Source organism: Acomys russatus, chromosome 9 (genome assembly GCF_903995435.1).
Source record: "Acomys russatus chromosome 9, mAcoRus1.1, whole genome shotgun sequence".
NCBI classification, from domain to species: Eukaryota; Metazoa; Chordata; class Mammalia; order Rodentia; family Muridae; genus Acomys; species Acomys russatus.
This window is the reverse complement of record NC_067145.1, coordinates 50705382-50724140: the sequence shown is the minus strand read 5'-3', so window position 1 is coordinate 50724140 and position 18759 is coordinate 50705382. Positions and strand designations below refer to the sequence as shown.

The window sequence follows — 18759 nt, the reverse complement described above, 5'->3', positions numbered from 1 at the left end:
TGAGGTGGTGTGCATACTCATAGGCTAGACCAGGATAAATATGTCTTGCTATTTCATTCTGTAACTTTCTTTCTTGAGACACAGTCTCTCACTGATCCTAGAGCTAGGATGGTGGCTAGCAAGCCCTAGCATTCTGTTCTTACCCTTATAACCTTAAAGTTGCCTGTATATGAATGGACACGCCCAGCTCTTATGTGGGAGATTTGAACTCAGGTCCTCATACTTGTACACTGAGTTCTATTGGCCACTGAACCACCTTTCCCATCCTACACCATTTAATTTTTATATCCACATATTCTTTTTCTAGTTTTACAGGTATGGAAACTAAGGTTAAGGCATTTTCTCACTTTTTTTTTTTATGTGTAAAGAGCATTTTTAACCCTGGATGCTCTTTGGTGCCAACTTTGATCTTTTAAAAAAATATTTTATTAATTTATTCATATTACATCTCAATTGTTAGCCCATCCTTTGTATCCTCCCATTTCTCCCTCCCTCCTGCTTTCTCCCTACTCCCCTCCCCTATGACTCTGACTGAGAGGGACCTCCTTCCCCTGTATATGCTCATAGGGTATCAAGTCTCTTCTTGGTAGCCTGCTATCCTTCCTCTGAGTGCCACCAGGCCTCCCCATCCAGGGGACGTGGTCAAATATGGGGCATCAGAGTTCAAGTGAAAGTCAGATCCCACTCTCCACTCAATGGTAGAGGATGTCTTGTCCATCGGCTAGATCTGGGTAGGAGTTCGAAGTTTACTGCCTATATTGCCCTTGGCTGGTGCCATAGTTTGAACAGGACCCCTGGCAGCTAGAAATCAGAAAGGTCACGTTTTCAACCTGGGCTGTCTATCTTTAGCCTAGTAGAATGCAGTGTCCCAGAGTTTTCTGGCAGCCAACATAACTGTGATGAAGTGGTTTTGACTCTGTCAGATTCGATTGCTATCTTAAGATATGCACACTATTTCCTAAAAAATCTCTTCCCAACTTAAAAGTGGAAATGCACACAATACTGCAAACACCTCTGAGGAGTAGAAGCTCACAGAAGTCAGATGGTTCTTGAGTGTCAAGCCAACTAGTAGAAATCTGAAAACTGTGGTCTGAGTTCCTGTTCCTGTTCACATCTGCTCTGCTAACTTTACTAGGATAATATAGGTTTGACATGCTTCAAAAAATGAAGTGTAGTGCCATGCGTTCTCACTGTACATACTTCTGCTTTATGTACACATAAACATATAAAATAGACCATCGCACATATGTACATGTATCTGTGAGAAGAATCTAAGAATAGTATTCAAATGAATATTTTTTTTATTTCTCTTCTGCACAGTCTCTAGCATGCCTGTCACTCTTAGAGATAAGCAGTTATAGTTGAAAAATTGGAGTGGCTATAGAGCCTGTAACCTCAGTGCTGCGTGGGAAGGGTAGAGGCAGGAGGATTACTGATGCTCCCTGGATGCCAGCCTAGCACCAGGTCCAGTGAGAGACCCTGCTTCAAGGAAATAAGGCAGAGAGTGATAGAGCAGGCCACTCAATGGCCTCCTCTGGCTTCCATGAATATATGGTTACTTGCAATAGCACACACATGTACACATATCCCACCACCACCACACACACGTCATGATTATAATTGCAAAAATGTTAATAATACAGTTGGCCTCATGTTTGCTCAATGCTGACATAGCTCCTTCCAAACACAGGGTGACAGAGTGGCCCTGCTTGAATACATGATGTATTGAACTTGCTGGATTAGAGCAGTGACAGTCTTACCCTTTCTCTCTGCAGAGAGCAGCAAGGTTGTATTAAGGTTGTTAAGGGTTCTTGCTGCTCTTTGTGAACTGACATAACATGTGTGTGTGTGTGCCCTGCCACTGTCATGGTGAGGTTTAGTAACAGGCCGTCTAGAAAGGTTATCTGGCAGGCAGTAAGGACAATTGGAGCCAATAGTATTATGCTGCTAAGTTATTATATTACAACGAGGGGCAGGATTCATTTCAATAACTAGAAGATTAAACCCTTCATACCTGATCAGTAACTTTGAGAGCCCCCATTGTTGGTAAGCATCACTTTTTGTTGTTTTCCAACTAGTAACAAGTTCAAAAAGTTGGCCTGGTCCAAACCTAGAATTTTAAATCTGTTTCTCTTTGCAGTTTTTCCCTCACGGATTCTGTAGGGAACAAGTTTGAGGAGGTAAAGGCTTGAGGGTCTCATTTCTGATTGGCTTGGAATGGAGCCATGAAGATTGTGCCCCTGTGTGGATGCTCAAGTGTGCCTTTGGCCTTGCCTAGTGGAGGAATTCCCTGCTGCATGAATCTGCCCTCACTTGCTCCTTGACTGGGTGAAGCCTGAATGTGCATCTTGGGCATCCGTTTTTATTTTGGAACCAGCTCATGGTCTGGAAGTAATCAGGGGATCGGAGGTGCCTGTTTATGAAGCTACAGAGCCTGGGCATTTTCTCTGGCACTGCATGTAATTAAGACCAAATGATTATAAAATCTCTAAAGGTTAGCACTATTTCTCTCATAATATATAATATATATAATTGACAAGCATATTCTTTAATAGTATTTTAAATTTTTTGTGAGTGTATTTTATTCCACCCTATTCCCCCCCAAAAGCTTCATTTTCAAGATGTAAGTATTTCATGAATTTGCAAACTTTCACATTCTATGGTATTCCTGAAGAAAGCCAAGATTTGGGGGGCTGGGGAGGTGGCTCAGTGGGTAGAAGAAGCACTTGCTTTGCCAACATGAGGATATGAGTTCAAATTCCTCAACATCCATGTGAAAAAAGAAGAGGAGGAAGACCTGGGCATGGCTGTGTATACACCATTAACCCCAGCATTGTCAGGTGGAGATGGATGGATTCTGAGAGCTCCTAGCCCGATGAAAGCAGCAGGGTACCAGTTCAGTGAGAGACCCTGGCTCAAAGCAATAAGGTGGAGAGTGATGCAGAAAATCCTTGACATCGTATTCTGGCCTCCACAGGAGCATGTACTCACACGTTGGCACACATGCACTCCTACACACACACACACACACACACACACACACACACACACACACACACACACACCACTAACACCACTGCACCACAATACAGGGACAGAGAGCATGCCAAAGCACAAAATGTATTATCTCTCAGTCCAGTGTCAAGGCTGTCTGTCACTTCTTAAATATATTTGGTGCAACTGAGCAATAGACGCTCACCAGGCTAAGAAGGTTCTCACAGTCTTCAGCAGAGGCTCCTGATGGTAACTTCACAGATGTGAACTCTTACTGCCTCAGACTGGCACCTCACACAGCCACCGCTTCAGTGCCCGTGTCCTCTAGGACTGCAGCCCTGGATAAGACCCGTGCTCCCAACACATTGTACCCCACCCCTCCTCCACCCTGTTACTGGATGGCCAAGTTATCCCAGACACACAGTGTTTACAACTCATCACCTCTGCCATAGCTCTGGAACTCCTCAGTGTTTACCGTTTCAATGAGTTTGGAATGGCACTGTCACGTAGCTAGTTGCCAAAGTCTGTGAACTGGAAGGCATTAAAAAAAAAAAAAAAATCCCCTCTCCTTATCCTGTACATAGAACTGCCCTACCAAGATGCTCTTTATCTGCCTATGTCCTTATGACCATTCCATCACAACCAAGATCAAGGTCACTCTCATCTTCCACCGAGCCATATCATATAACGCCCCATCTATCCAGTTCCCACACTGAAGCTAGTGTGAAACATACAGGTGTGTCCTTTCCCCATCACTGCAGAGGGCATGCAAAAATGGCCTCTTAGTGTGCCTCCAGGTTGTCTCTCTGCCTTCTGCCTCATGATTTGTCAGTGACTCTGGACGCCTCGGAGCTGTTCCGGGTCATATACTCTCTCCATGGTTTCCTCCCCTGCCTCCCCTGCATGGCTATCGGATACTCAGCCTTCGTAGGTCAACTTAGAGGTCATCTACAGACAGTGAGGAGCAGCCCCTACAGGACAGCAAATGTCACTCCACAGATGACATCATCCCTGCCCTTTGTTCTCAGTGTTGCCTATGGTTTTACGGTTGGGAAGGCAGTGACTTGTCTGGCCACGACACACTGTGTCAGAGTAGGACAGAACATGTGCTGTTTGACAGAGTGCAGTGTCTTACTTATCTTTCTTCTAAGCCTCTAAACTAAGACAACTGACATAAAAGCAAGGCTGAGATGTAAAATCAGTATTTCATTTCACGTGATAATGTCCTTTGCGCTATTCTTGTTTCTTGCTGCCACTGTTATTCTCTGGGGTCATTTTTCTTTTATTGGCTTGGTGGGGTTGCCATACTGGATGCTTCCAGGGAAGCCTGCATAGTCTACAAGTCAGCTCTTGTCTGTTTTGGAAAATATCACCCTTTGTCTCAGAGTCTATCCAAGTTCTTCCCAGAGGACATTAGGCTAAGATGAGTTGCAGACTTGAAGTGGATTCAAGTGAAACTTGTCATCCCTGGAGTTAGGAGCAGAAACAGCTCATGCTGTGGACAAAGAACTCTGCTCTGGAGAGAGCGGGGGAGAAGGAAAAAGGAGGAGAGGAAAGGGGAGGAGAGGTGACAAGAAGAGAGGGAAGCAAGGAGAGTAAGAGGAAGGAGAGAGGAGTGTGGGATACAAAAGAGGGGATCAAATGGAGAGGGGAGGGGAGGGGAAAGAAGTGGGGGAGAGGGGAGAGGAAGAACTGGGAGGAGAGAAAAGTGAACTTAGGAGAATGAGAGGAGGGAGAGAGGCCAGTGGGGGAGGGGAGATAATAGAGACGGGGAAGAAAGAAGTGGAGGAGAGAACGGTAGAGAGGAGAGGAGAAAAGAGGACAGGACAGAGGAGGGGATCAGAGGAGAAGAGAGAGGAAAAAGTGGTGGAGAGCGAAGGGAGGGAAGATGACAAGCCTTTCCAGGGCCTGGTGAGTTCCTGCCTTTGTGTTGTCTTAAGAGAAGTTTCATTAAATTTTATTTATTTATTTATTTATTTATTTATTTAGTGTGTGTGTGTGTGTGTGTGTGTGTGTGTGTGTGTGTGTGAGCACACACACATGTAGAGGTCAGAGGGCAACTTGAGATAATCTTTTAACCTTAATATAAATATTTTAAAAGTTTAAAATGTACTTTGACCTTTAACTGTAATAGTGTTTTTATGGTTGTTTTATGGGTTTTTGTTTGTTTGTTTGTTTGTTTTCTTTTGCTTTGTTTTTAGACAGGGTTTCTCTGTCTGGCCCTGGCTGTCATGGACTTTGTTGATTAGGCTGGCCTCAAACTCACAAAGATCTGCCTGCCTCTACCTCCCAAGTGCTGGGAGTAAAGACGTGCACCACAAGACCCACCCGATAGTATGCTTTAAATGAAAGTTGGAACAATATTATTATGACTACACAGATAATTTCCAATAATTGTAGACCAGGGCCTGAAAAATGAAATATTTTTCAATGAGCCTTCCTCACGCAGTTCTTCCAGATGAGGCTGTAGCCTGTGGTGTGTTCTTATCTTACATTAGTAGCAAGGACACAAGAATGATCTGGAAAAAAGAGTTGCTGCTTAGCTTGATGTCCTCGTAAGGAGGAAGGAAATGCGAGAGCTTTGATAAAAGGTTCTTGCCAAGTGAGGAAAGGGTTCACCTGGCTGCTGCAGATTCGCCAACAAAGACTCTGAAACGCAGTTTGAAGGTCGAGTACTGGGTTCAAATCCCTTAGCACCTCCCAGAATTGACAGATTAGAGTATCCAGTGGTGCCATCCCTTCAACATTTACAAACAGGCTCAGTAAGTACCTGGACCAGCTGGTGAGTTTCAGAACCCCAACCCAAATCCCAATCCCCCTACAACTCATCCCAGAGGTGACATCCCAGACTGGCCATGCCTGTACTTTAAGATCTTGTGAAGAGACACGGGGAAGACCCCCAGCATATTATACCCTCCCTTCCCTAGCTTAGGATATTCCCTTGGAATGAATATAATTTCATAGGAAACGTGTCTTGTGTTACCCTCATTTGGCCCTTGTTCAGCCTTCACCGGAAGTGGTGCCCTGGCTGGCTGATTGATACATCCTCTATTTCCTCGCCCTGCAGAAGGCACAGCCATTCTGCTGGTCAAGTTCCCTGTTACTACCGGTGGGGAAATGATGCTTACGACAGAAAGAAAGAGTAGCCATATTTTCTAAATAAACTGAAACTGCAACCACAAGAGTTTGATTTTACTAATTGCCTTGACAGAGTTGGAATAGTAACAGCGTGAGGGATCTAGAATTGTGAATTAGTCAAAACCCGAAGACATTATGTACGAGACCCTCCCCCATCAAAGCATTGACATTCATTGACTGTATAGCTAGAATAAACACATTTGACATGATCTAAATCCCCTCCCAGCCCTTTATTGCAGCTCTGCCAGCACTGTGCAAGCTCTCTGGAGATTGTATAAGAATGTGTTGTGTCGTCTTGTTTTGCCTAATTCCAGAGGAAAAACAAAAACCAAACAATGGAAATGAAGGATGTACAGTGTCACAGTCAGCTTACTGAACTGCTTCCTTCCCCAAACCAGAAAGCAGTCTATAGATGGAAAATTCCCAATTAGCGAAAAGGATGATGGAAAAAGACAGGACTTAATAAATAAAATTGTCATCAAATATTAATGTTTTCTAAGATTTATGAAAACCATCTTGAAAGAACCAACATAAAAGTGACCAATGAGCCATGTAACCTAGACATCCAAAGCTCTCTGTTAAATGTTCTGGTTACTAATCCTTTAGGACAACCCCTTATTATTATGTGGTGTCTGCAAAATATGAATTATCTGTGCCATATGGATTCCTATGCGCCCTCATGGAAAGGACAATCAAGTAAGCTTATGTGTCCTATCATGAGCCACTTTCTCCTCTTTAAAATAGTTAAACTGTCTTTGGAAAGGCCATGAATATGGTTGAAAAATACTCTCTGAAACCATGCAACTCACAACAAAAACTATTCAGGTTATGCACTGATTAATAGTAACTCTGAGCCTGAAAGGGAATAGCAGGTTAAAACAAATTGCTTTAGGCAGGTGTCTGAAGCCAGCTGAACGCCAGTGGAGACCACATTACTTTGGGATCTCAATGAAAACTTGGGTTGCACAGTTGACAAGCTTTATGTCCAAGGCAGCTTTTAAAGTCATCTTGCCTTTCTGACATTGTCTCTTGACTCTAAAGGAACTGTTTGTTTTGTCTTAAATGCTTGTGAAAGTCATTCTGGAATTACTCCAGAAATCCTGTGCCATGTTAAATTTGACCTTCATCTTTTATGAGAGGCATGCTTATGCATGATGTATTTTCCAGAGCATGAACTCTCGCCAGGAAGTGAGTATTCATGTGGGAAAAGACAGAGAACCTTACCTGGGTAATCATTCTTGTCTATGTCTGCGTCTCCTCTTAGAGAAAAGCCAAATCCAGAAGGGATGGCCTCTGAGCCCCACATTCCTTGCAGAACTTGGGAAGGCTTGGTATGCAAGCCTTTTGGGTTTCCATTGTAGATTAGCACCATGCCTCTTTGATCCTTGCCTGCAAAGGGTACACCAATGGCGATGTCTGCAGAGACATAGAATCGGATTTGAAGGGGAAAAAAAAAAAGAAAAGAAAGAAAGAAATTTTAGAAAAAAAATTAAGTACAATTCAAAAGCAATGCCAGAAGGCCCAAATGCGTTATATCAATTACAAGTGTCTGCTGAGAGCACATTAAGGTGCTGCTATAGGCAGCAGAGGCAAAGCCAGTGAGACACTCAAAGGCCTGTATTTAGTAAGTATATATTTTGTGGGAAGGTAATGGTCATTCTGAATAGAAACACATTTAAGGAAATATTGAAGGCAATAAATGGTGTTGAAAACCAATAAATAAATAAATAAAAATACTGGTACAGTGGGGAGAGAGAGCATTGTTTTAGGTTAGGTGGTCAGACAGGGTGTCACTATGGTGGGCATTGAAACTGAAGTCTATGGTCATGAAAGAACCAAGCATGTGACAGTTAAAAGGAAGAGCCCTTCCTCACCTTTCAGGAGAAGTATCTGCCTTACAAAGACCCGGAGGTGGAAGGAAATAGTAATAATGCTTCTTAACGTGTCAATATTTGCTTATCTCCACTCTATTCATATACAAATTTCTACATCTCTTAAGCCACCATTGAGAAATTGTATGTGAGAAAATCTCCATGCAATATCTAAATGAATCAAAACATACAAACCTAAATTTACCTTGAGATTTTTCAGCATTTATTGAGTCAACAATAACAACGAGGCCCTCACAGTTAAGAATCTTTTAAATGGCCATGACTTCCTATTGCAGCAGTCGCATGGTACGAAGGTGCAAGCGAGCCCCACATATGGCTCTAAATTAAATTACCGTTGTATCCATCTTGGTTCAGGTCCCCCAAGTGGGCCACAGAACTGCCGAATCTCCCGAAAGTCTCCGTGCCGGTGAGGACCTGTGGGTCCTGGAAGAGGAGGGTGCTCACTTGTAGGTACAGGTAGACCTGCCCTACTTCTTTAGGATTGCTTTCAAATTCACGCTCCATAAAGAGAGGCGCCCCCACCAATATGTCATCCATGCTGCAGAGAACAGAGAGAGCCGACAGTCAGCAGCCGGGCAGACAAGGTCCTCTTTAAGTATTAAGTCCACTTCTGTTGGTACATTTCCTTTCCTGAGGGCCGTTTTGCAATCATCAGATTTCTTTCATAGCTTTGTTATGTCTACAAAGCAGAATGCTGAACAAAATAAAAGTTGTTAAGTTATCACATTGAACTTTCCAACTATGCGAGAAATGACAAAGAAACCAGAGACATTTCATCTTTCTGGCTTTTTAGTGCATTTCCAGAAACTTGAGTTCCACATGGAAAACACATCAAACCTGAACAGGTTTTGTGTTTTGAGAACACAAGAGTTTGCATGTAATTTATTGAGCTGACCCTGACTTCTTGCTGTAATAAGATTTCAAATAATTTTTGTCCTGTCCTTCTTCTGGTTAAATAAAAAAGGCCAGAGAAGTAATTAACGCTGGCTGGGAAGGACATTTTTATTCCTGATGAAATATACAGTCATTCTGTGTACGTCATAGCATGGAACTAAGAACATATTTTTAAGGCTTGGACTTAGAAATGAGCTATAACTACCACATGGGTAAGAAACAAATATGGCTGAAGGTGTCTTCATCAGAGCGGTAGACCTCACACAGCAGATGGGATGGGGAATTTTCTGCTTTGTCAGGAGACTTCAAAAGTACTTGATTTTTGTTTTCCAAAAATTTAAGAAAACTCCTAGTAACAAAAATAGATGCCTTGACCTTTATTAGTGTTGTGGGTTGGTCTGATGTATTTTGATGCTAATTAATAAAAAGCCATCACACCTGGGCAGGGCAAAGAGGATAGGTGTGGCTAAGGTTCCTGGGCTTGGGGAGAGAGAGAATCTTGGGAAGAATTGAAACCAGAGAAGAGGAGAGAGGGAAAGAAGGCCACCATGGGTTAGGTGGAGAAGCACATGGCTGGTGTGGATGGAGACTTGGCCCAGATGAAGAACATTCGCAAGTATTTGGGATTATGGATGGGAAGTAGCTTGATAGAAATTACTAGAATCAGATGGCATGGGATTGGGGCAGGTATGGGGAAGTAGTTTAGTGGATTGATGTCTGTCCTGCCCCAGGTTAACTAAGGCTATTTTAAAATATACAAGTGTCTGTGTCTTGAACGATTGCTAGTGGGTTAAAAATACGGCAATAATAATAATTATATGCCTGATAATAAAAAAAATATTAGACCATACTGGTAATATAACAGCAACATTTTAGTGACTGCTGCTCAAGTATGTCTGAAGATAAGAGCCTATTGGCAGATGCAGGTGTATGAAAATACAAATTCGCCTTGACTTTTACCCCATGCCAATTAATGCTGAGGTTTGCCAGTTACCTAATTACCTGAATACTTTCATTCACATGGTTAAATTATATATTGTCACGGCATTACTGCTGATTGTAGACTATTATTATGATGAGCATACAGTAATATATACTGTGATAAAATCATTGCCTTGCTATGCTATTCATATATAAAGATATATTAATATGTGATGGACTTACAACATAATTTTTAAAAAGTAAGGATGCGTAGAAAACTATTGAAAGCCAGACACTTTATTCTTTATCTCTCCTCCTTTCACCCTTCCCTCCTCTTTGTTGTCTTCCATTTCCCTCTCTTCCCTCTCTCCCTTTATCCCTCCCTTCCTTTGTCCTTCCATTCCTCCATTCTTCTCTTCTTCTGCCTTTTCTTTTTTGTTTTTGTTTTTTTTGTTTTTGTTTTGTTTTTGTTTTTTTTTGGTCAGGATCTTTTCTGTAGCCCAGGCTGGTCTTGAACTCATGATCTCTCACTCTCAGCCTCTCAAATGCTGGCATCACAGATGTGTGCCACATGTCCAGCTTTAGAGCTAAAATCTTTCCAGAGGCCCTAAGCTCTAGCAATGACATGCTGTACTGCCTCCCTTGTTCTCACCTCTCCCTGAATTCAGTGGTGGTCTACAGACTGTTTCTTGGGGCTCTTCTCCTGCTGATGGTTTGTCTTGTCCAATTTCAAATTGATAGTGTCTGTTTCATCTTCTTATGTTTTGTTTTTTGAGTGAATGAATGAGTGAAAACCTAGTTACTAGGGTAAAGGTTAACAACGGAATTGGTCTTTATACCTGCTGGAAGAGGGAAAATAGAGAGACACTGGGTATACCATGCATTCCAGAAAAGGCCTCATAGAGTTGAGCTCATATAGTCGTTCATTATATGGGATCCATTATTTGTGTGTACTTTTATTTGGTGACAGTTTGGTGTGTGTGTGTAGGGGGTTTGCTTTTGTTTTCATTTTGGGTGTGGTTTTGTTTGATTTTCTTGGTTTTGGAGGGTTTTGCTTTATTGCATATTTGCCTTTTGAGAAATAACTTAAAGTTCGGCAGCGAAGGAGGGGCAGAGGATCTGGAGACTTAGGTGTGGGGAGAAATAGGATCAAAATATATTTAAATTTAAAAGTGTTTTAAATAATAAATATATAATTTAAAAGAAAAAATATATTGTGCACACCTGCTAGGCTTAGGACTGAACAGTGTTAGTAATTTAAAAATACAGTGTTGTATATTGAGTCAAGTCAAAACTTGGAAATGATATATTTTCAACTTATCACTCACATAACCACAAACAAGGCAGCTTGAAAAAAATAAAATTAATCCAAATTAGCGCTGAGATTGTAGACAGAGAAGAGGCAGGAGCTTGGAAGCAATGAAGGGAGGCTTCCTGGAGAAGGTGACATTGATCACATGTGGAATCTGCTGCTGCATCTGAAATAAGAAGTCCTAATCGCTGTGTTCTGAGACATGGCAGGCACCCATGGGTAGAGTCAGAGTACACTGAGTGGCCCAGGTGAGCTCCATGGTTGCTCAGTGCAGCATATTCAATTGGCAAGATAAAATGCATAAGCAATTCTTAGAATTCAAAAATTGAAAAGTAATCATGTATACCAATGTCATATGTTACAGTGCTATTATAGGTAATATCATATAATACTATAGGTTATGTCATATTTATATAAGATATAGTAAGAACTACAGGCCAAAACATATTAAAGCTGGGCGAAAGAAGTGAATTAGATACCCTCTCAAAGACGGTGCAAGCACATGAGAAGTCATTCCATATCACATGACATTAGGAACTGAAAATTTAAGTAATGAGGGGCTACTGTAAATCACTTTGAACAGCTGAACTCCGAATGCCTCTAACACCAAAAGTTAGTGTGGATGAAGCTGCAACCAAATCAATACAGCTACTCTGAAGCATCCTAGCAGGTCCCTAAACAGCTGCACGTAGGCTTATCACAATATGATCTCACAATTGCACTCCTTTTATTTTCCCAAGTGAACTTGACACAGGAGCTCCCATGAAAATGTGCATGCAGATATTTGCAGCATAACTGCTAAAACTTGGAAACAACCAAGATGCCCTCAAAAACTGTGTTGCATCATCCAGAGACATATTCTTCAGCAATGAACAGGAAGTAGCAGAGAACCATGGAAAGGTAAGGCGGAAATGGCGCACAGTTCTGATTGACAGGAGCTGATGTGAGAAGGCTAGATGCTGCATAGTATGCATCATTCCCGCTGTTCTACAAGGCGCTCTAGCAGGGTAAGGAGGAGGGGTGAACAGAAATGTGGCGATGCTGTACTTTCTGATCCATTCTCTTGTAAGCCTAAGAAGGAAATATATTAATACTAGTGAAAAAGAAAGGTAACTGAAGAATTAAGTTGAATGCAGATGAAGTGAGAAAAATGAGAATTTTGGAGTAATATTGAGTTAGACCTAGCAGGTATAGTGTGGTGAAGAGCTGTATTTGTTAAAAGTGGACAGTATAGAAATCGACTACTTCACTGAATACCATTGGAGACATCTCTCCCGGCTCCCTCCCCGCTCCTCCAGGCACTTCCAGTACTGTAACATTTAACAAATGGGCTTGGGCTGTCTGAAGAGGAGAATACCCAACATTCTTCCATTCTACCAATGTAAATAGAAGGAATTCATGTCTGAAAAGCAAAGGTCGTGTTTCCTTCTTTCTCACTCTGCAGGAGCCACAAACAAGGAAAGAGTAACTCTGGGGTGGTTAGAGTCTAGAAATGCTTTTAGAGTAGGCTGCCGAGGGTAGTAGATACAACACTGGGCGGTGCTTTCCAGCAGCCTGCGCTGTGAGAAGGAAGTGGGGCGGGGGATGACGGGCAGGGCAGGGGGAGGCAGAGTTTAGGAACCTGCTATTATTTCTGTTTTAGATTCCAAAGCCTCAGAAGGATTCCTAAACTTAAATTTTTCTTTCTCCCTCCCTACTTCCTCCCATTCCACCTTTCTTCTTTTATTCTTTCTTCTTTTAGGCGGGGTCTAGCTATGTAGTCCAAGTTGGCCTGAAATTCACAATCTTCCGGCTTAGCCTCCCTCCCAAGTGCTGGGATTACAGGCTCACACCCAACTTAAAATGTTCCAAATACATGTCACAAAAGAATAGAGGCAAAACTAAAAACATCACATCATTTTCCCTCTTGCTGTATCCCACATGGAAAAGGAAGCAAGGGTCTATGTTTCCAGCCCATGGTCTTATTCAGGAGTGCCCTGGCTAGCTCTGTCTCTATGCCTTGTCATGTCAAACATGAAGATGTGTTTGTTAATCATCTAGCTGTGAATGTGGTTACCTAGCAACCTAGAACTAAGACACACAAAGTCACTAGTTCTCCATTGCGAAGACTAGCAGGAATCATTTCTCATTCCATGAGGAAGGAATGAAGCAGTCTGATTGGTCTGTGAGGGTGCAATTATAACAAGGGTTGACACAATTGGCTCAGTACTTTTCTCCTTGCAAGCACTGGGTTGTAGAAGTAGAAATTTTTTAGCCCTATGATTGTTGGGGACTATAGCATTCATGGAATGCTTAGATTCCAAAGTAATGTGACAGTACTGATTTATCTTTTTAGAAATAGAGTTCCCTAGATATTTAAATTATAAGTCCCTCAAAATACTTTAAATATTCCTAACTTATATGCGTACCCTCATAGAATTAGGAGACAATAAGCAGCTCAGATTCAGTTGGAATAATGTGCTTCACAGACTGTTTTTCACTTGCTATAAATACACTCATAGGGCCATTTAATCACAGTTCATATGATTGTTTAGGCTGGTGTTTTAAAATCTTGGTTTGCCACCCATTAGAGGATTGTGAATTCAATTGAATGTGTCCCCAGGAACAGTTTTAAATAAAATAGAATATAATGATAGGAAACGGAGTAAATATATTATACATCATGAGGAGGAAGAAGTGTGTGCAGGTACGTGTGCATGCGCGTGGTGTGTGTGTGTGTGTGTGTGTGTACTGGGGCATGACACAATTATATTTCTTTATGAGGTAGAAAGCAGGGTGGCCTTGAATTTGCTTTATATCCAAGGATGACCTTAAACTTCTGATTTTTCTCTTTTCATATCCCAAGTGCTGGGATTACAGGCATGTGCTATCATGCCTGGATTCCTGTAGTGCCCCAGCCCACAGCTTCCGGTGTGCTACCCACTGCTCTACTACTTGAGCACAGCCCCAGCTTTCAAATACATTTGATATTATGGACTGCAGGTAGTAAGTTATATGTGCTTTTAAAGATAGGGTCTTGCCAGGTAGCCAGCACAGGCCTTGAACTCATGATCTTCCTGCCTCAGACTCCGGAATGATGTTGTATGCCACTATAGCTGACTAAATCCTGTGTGTGTGTGTGTGTGTGTGTGTGTGTGTGTGTGTGTGTGTGTGTGTGTGTGTGTGTGTGTGTGTGTGCGTGCACACACGTACACCCAATTCAAGTTTAAACATTTCAAGTATTATTAGCACAGATAACTTTTGTAAACTGTCTGATCAGTAATGATGCCTAAGGCTGAGGAACAGTCCAAAAGAATATGGATAGAAAGAATTTTAAATATGTTCACATTTTTTATAGAGCAATTATGAAGAAATCATGTTCAGGATGTGTTTTCACTAAAACTTGTCCCTTTGGTGGTAGTATGGGTGAGATTTAACTTTTCCCGGAAAGGCATTTCTTGGAGCTAGGATACATGCATCAGCTGCATTCTATCTAGAAGGTCATAAATTTAAGTACAGTCTACGTAAACACCTCTGCGAAGCATATAGCTTTAGTTTTTCTCTCCAATGTATATCTAAATCCACTCTGATGACCCAATGTAAGGAAAGGTTCAACATCTCAGCCGCCACATGACATCATGTGGAGCAGGACATTACAAGCAGTTACTGTTTGTGATAAAGTGTGAGAACACCAAACACGAAGAATCAGAATTTCCTTCCTGTAGATTAAAGACATTATTACTAAGTTAATTTAATATAAGAACCCTATCTTTTTCTCCAGGGATAAATTTTCATGCTAATCAATGTATGTATTAAAAGAATCTGGAACAGTGGGCTGCAGAGTTGATATCTCGGCAAACAACTTGGTTTATGATAGGTGCTAACAGAGGGGATTTAGCAAGTTACATGAGTGAACTGAATTGAGCTTATAACCTTGTTATGGTTCAGGTTTTTTTTAATTTCCCATCTTATTTATTTATAACAACTTCTATGTGAATGAAAAGTATTTTACTTTGTGTGAATCTAGCTTAAAATTATAACTGCTAAAACCTACATTCTTTCAAAGAGTTTCTCTCCAATGTAGTCTTACTTTCACTAGTGGCTAAAGTCTGGTGGACTCTGTCTCCTTTCCTTCTGTTCAAAGCCGTAAACAATGGTGTGGACACGCCCATGGCTTCAGTTTTAATTCTATTAGTTTCTGAGGTAGGATAAATAATACTACTCAGTTCAATGACTGTAGTGAAAAGTTAAAACAGATTCTCTTGCCTAGAAAAAAAATTACTGTTTCCATTTGCTGTTCCAAAAATTCCTAAGAAAGTTTACATAGATGAGTTCATAGTTTGAGCTGTATCAAGAAACCAAAACTGGAGTTAATCCTGCCAGTCCGTATATACCACCATCTCAAAACTATGACAGGCTTGATAATTTCTACCACTACCCAGTGTGTGCACAATTGTGTGGTCTAAATGTTTGAATCGATTATAATACCTGTCCTTTGTTTCTAAATAAAAATATTAAGATGTGGTGATGAATGTTTGTAAGCCCAGAGTAGGAAGCCTGAGACAGGAGGATTATGAATTCTAGGCCAATCTGGGTTACATGGCAAAAATCTGCCTTAAAAATAAACACATACACATATAAATGCTTACGGTAAAAACAAAAAACAATCATTACCTTATTTTGACACTTGGCTTAATAGCATCTTGTTTTCTATCCTGATATTTACATTTTGGTAAGAACTTTGATTTTGGAGCACACGAGATAAGCATGCATGTTGTCAAACAATCTTCATTAACTGTCTCATATCCATGGTACTTAATAATCTTTTGGTGTGGAAAAAGTCTGGTTCAGCTGATGGGGGAAGGGGGAAAGGGAGGGAGAGGAAGGGAGAGAGGGAGAAAGGGAGGGAGAGACAGAGAGACATAGACAGAGACATAGGCACAGAGATATAAACAGAGACAAAGAATGATAAGAGAGAGGCAGAGGCAGAGAGAGATACAAAGAGGGAGACAGAGAAAGACAAAGACACACAGAGACAGAGAGAGAGAGAGAGAAACAGAGAGAGAGAGAGAGAGAGAGAGAGAGAGAGAGAGAGAGAGACAGAGAGACAGAGAGAGAGAGAGACAGAGAGAGACAGAGACAGAGAGACAGAGAGACAGAGAGACAGAGAGACAGACACAGAGACAGAGACAGAGTGTGTATGCTGAAGGGGCATGACCCTTCTCAACATGAGTCATCCTCTAGCTAAGTGATTTTCTTACCTCTGAATAAACTCCCACCATTGTGATCTTAGACTTCACTTGAGCAATCCATCTCTACTGCCTTTGATCAACCCCATTTGCTTCCAGAATTTGTTTATTTATTATAGAACCTTGAATTTCACAATATCCAAGTAATTAAAAACAGCAAGTTATTATTAGCATACTGAAAACCTGTGGGCCTTCTATCTGTGAGAAAGTTCAGGGTTCATGAATCCATTCTTTAGGGGAATACAAAACATTATTAATTTTAAAGAATAATTAAATTAAAAAAGAAGTGTATAGAGTTTTGGGTGCCTGAGAATGATGCCTTTCATAGCAGATTCCCCAGGAGCATTTGTTGTTGTTGTTGTTGTTGTTTTGTTTTGTTTTTTTTTTTTTTTTTTTTTTTTGGCAATTTTCTTTCTTTCTTTTTTTTTAAAATTTTATTAATTTATTCATATTACATCTCGATTGTTAGCCCTTCCCCTGTTTTCTCCCATTCTTCCCTCCCTCCCATTTCTCCCCTTCTCCCCTCCCCTATGTCTGTGATTGAGGGAGACCTCCTCCCCTTATATATGCTCACTCCTTCATTGCTGGTGGGAATACAAACTAGTACAACCACTTTGGAAAGCTATCTGGTGCTTTCTCAGAAAAATGGAAATAGGGCTTCCTCAAGACCCAGCTATCCCACTCCTTGGAATATACCCAGAAAATGCCCTACCACATAACAGGGACATATGCTCAACCATGTTCACAGGTGCTTTATACATAATAGCCAGAACATGGAAAGAGCCTAAGTGTCCCTCAGTAGAAGAATGGACTAAGAAACTGTGGTATATTTACACGATGGAATACTACTCAGCTATTAAAAATGAGGAATTCCCGAAATTTGTGGACAAATGGATTGATCTAGAAATTATCATAATGAGTGAGTTCACCCAGAAGCAAAAAGAGACAAACGGTATATACTCGCTTATATCAAAACACTAGTCCAAGGGATACGTACCCAGGAGCATTTGTTAACTGGAAGATTTCCCTCCTCTACACCTCCTTTGCTCCTCCCTCCCCTTGCTATATACTCTGGCCTACCCTATATTCTCTAGTGTATACTTGAACCCCTGCCTCAGTCTCAGGCTGTTACAGACATGCACTCACTGCCACCCTTGGCCAAGATTTTCTTAATACGCTGCCAAATTATATCCCAAGAGCTTTGATAAAGCAAAGGGTGCATGGGATCATTTTACTTTTGATACAATTACTTCCATACAACCACAGTGCAGTAGTGGAGTTTAGTTCAAACTCAGCTGTAGTTTACTGCCACGATCGGAGAAAATCAAATCACATCGTGTCATGTTCTCTATGGGTTTCGCGATACGTGGCATTGGAAGGAGGAAAAAAGTTATCGGTGTGTACAATGCTTTGTGACTATATCATGTGGAGGGAAAGCCTCTGGACACAAGGAGAAATAGATGAGCAAGCTGCTCGCTGGCTGTGCTGTTTGAATGGCCCATGGCTGTTGAGTAATACCAGAGTAAAACCAAACAAAATTGTCCTCTGTTTGGAAGTGGCAGATGTGGACGATCTCAGCAAGGCATAAAATAAGATGACAGCATTCTTTATTAGACACATCCTCTTGCCCTGAACCAGAAGTTAAAACAAGAGGGCCTCTATCTTGTTCAGGAAGTACAGAAGGATGTACTCTATGAAGCAAATATATAACATCTTTTACGGATGGACATAGCACACAGCAGGGGAGGAAGTTCTTATAAACTTACCCATCACTGTTAACATCCGATACCACAACGGTATACCCGAAGTAAGACGCCATCTGCAATACAATAATAGATTTTGTGTTTAGGAAGCTATGTTTGAAGCTATGTTTATAGCCACCTCGTAATTATTCATGAGAAATGACTCTCAGTGTGGCACATCTTTTTGCATTTAAATTAATAGACCCCCCCCCCCCGCGACCTTGTTCCAAGTGCTCAAGTGATTCAGTCTGACCTCTGACCCGGTGAATAATTCCCTCCATAATAATGCTGGCATCTGCTTGTATATTCTCTGGATACATTAGGCCCATTCAGCCAGGGGACACAACTGCTAGGAGGCTCTTTGCTACTTGTAGCCTTTCTGTGACATGTAGTACTTTAACATATTTAGCTCAGGCGTCTTGAACCGCACAGAATCAACTGAATTCCAGCACACATGGGGGACTTTCAGGGCATTTTCCGATGTTACACTGTCCAGCTCTGAGATTCCACATGGCAGACTCAAAAGAGCAGATGGTCCTCATAACTCCAGTGGCAGAAAATGAAGTAAGAATTACGCTATCTAGTTTGGTTTCCATATTACTAAATCACAATGTGATTTTAATTTTAGGGAAATCCAC

General features: G+C 41.4%; 1 protein-coding gene across 1 annotated transcript in view; it reads right to left on the bottom strand.

Annotated features, from left to right (window-relative positions):
• The window catches only part of Itga8 (integrin subunit alpha 8), a 174661-nt gene that overhangs the window by 104352 nt on the left and 51550 nt on the right, over positions 1-18759 (bottom strand). Inside the window, exons 11-13 of the mRNA XM_051151312.1 lie at positions 18146-18198; positions 8357-8562; positions 7357-7548 (exon numbers count right to left, since the gene is read on the bottom strand). Of these exons, the coding sequence (XP_051007269.1) occupies positions 7357-7548; positions 8357-8562; positions 18146-18198 (451 nt within the window). The remainder of the gene's footprint in view (positions 1-7356; positions 7549-8356; positions 8563-18145; positions 18199-18759) is intronic.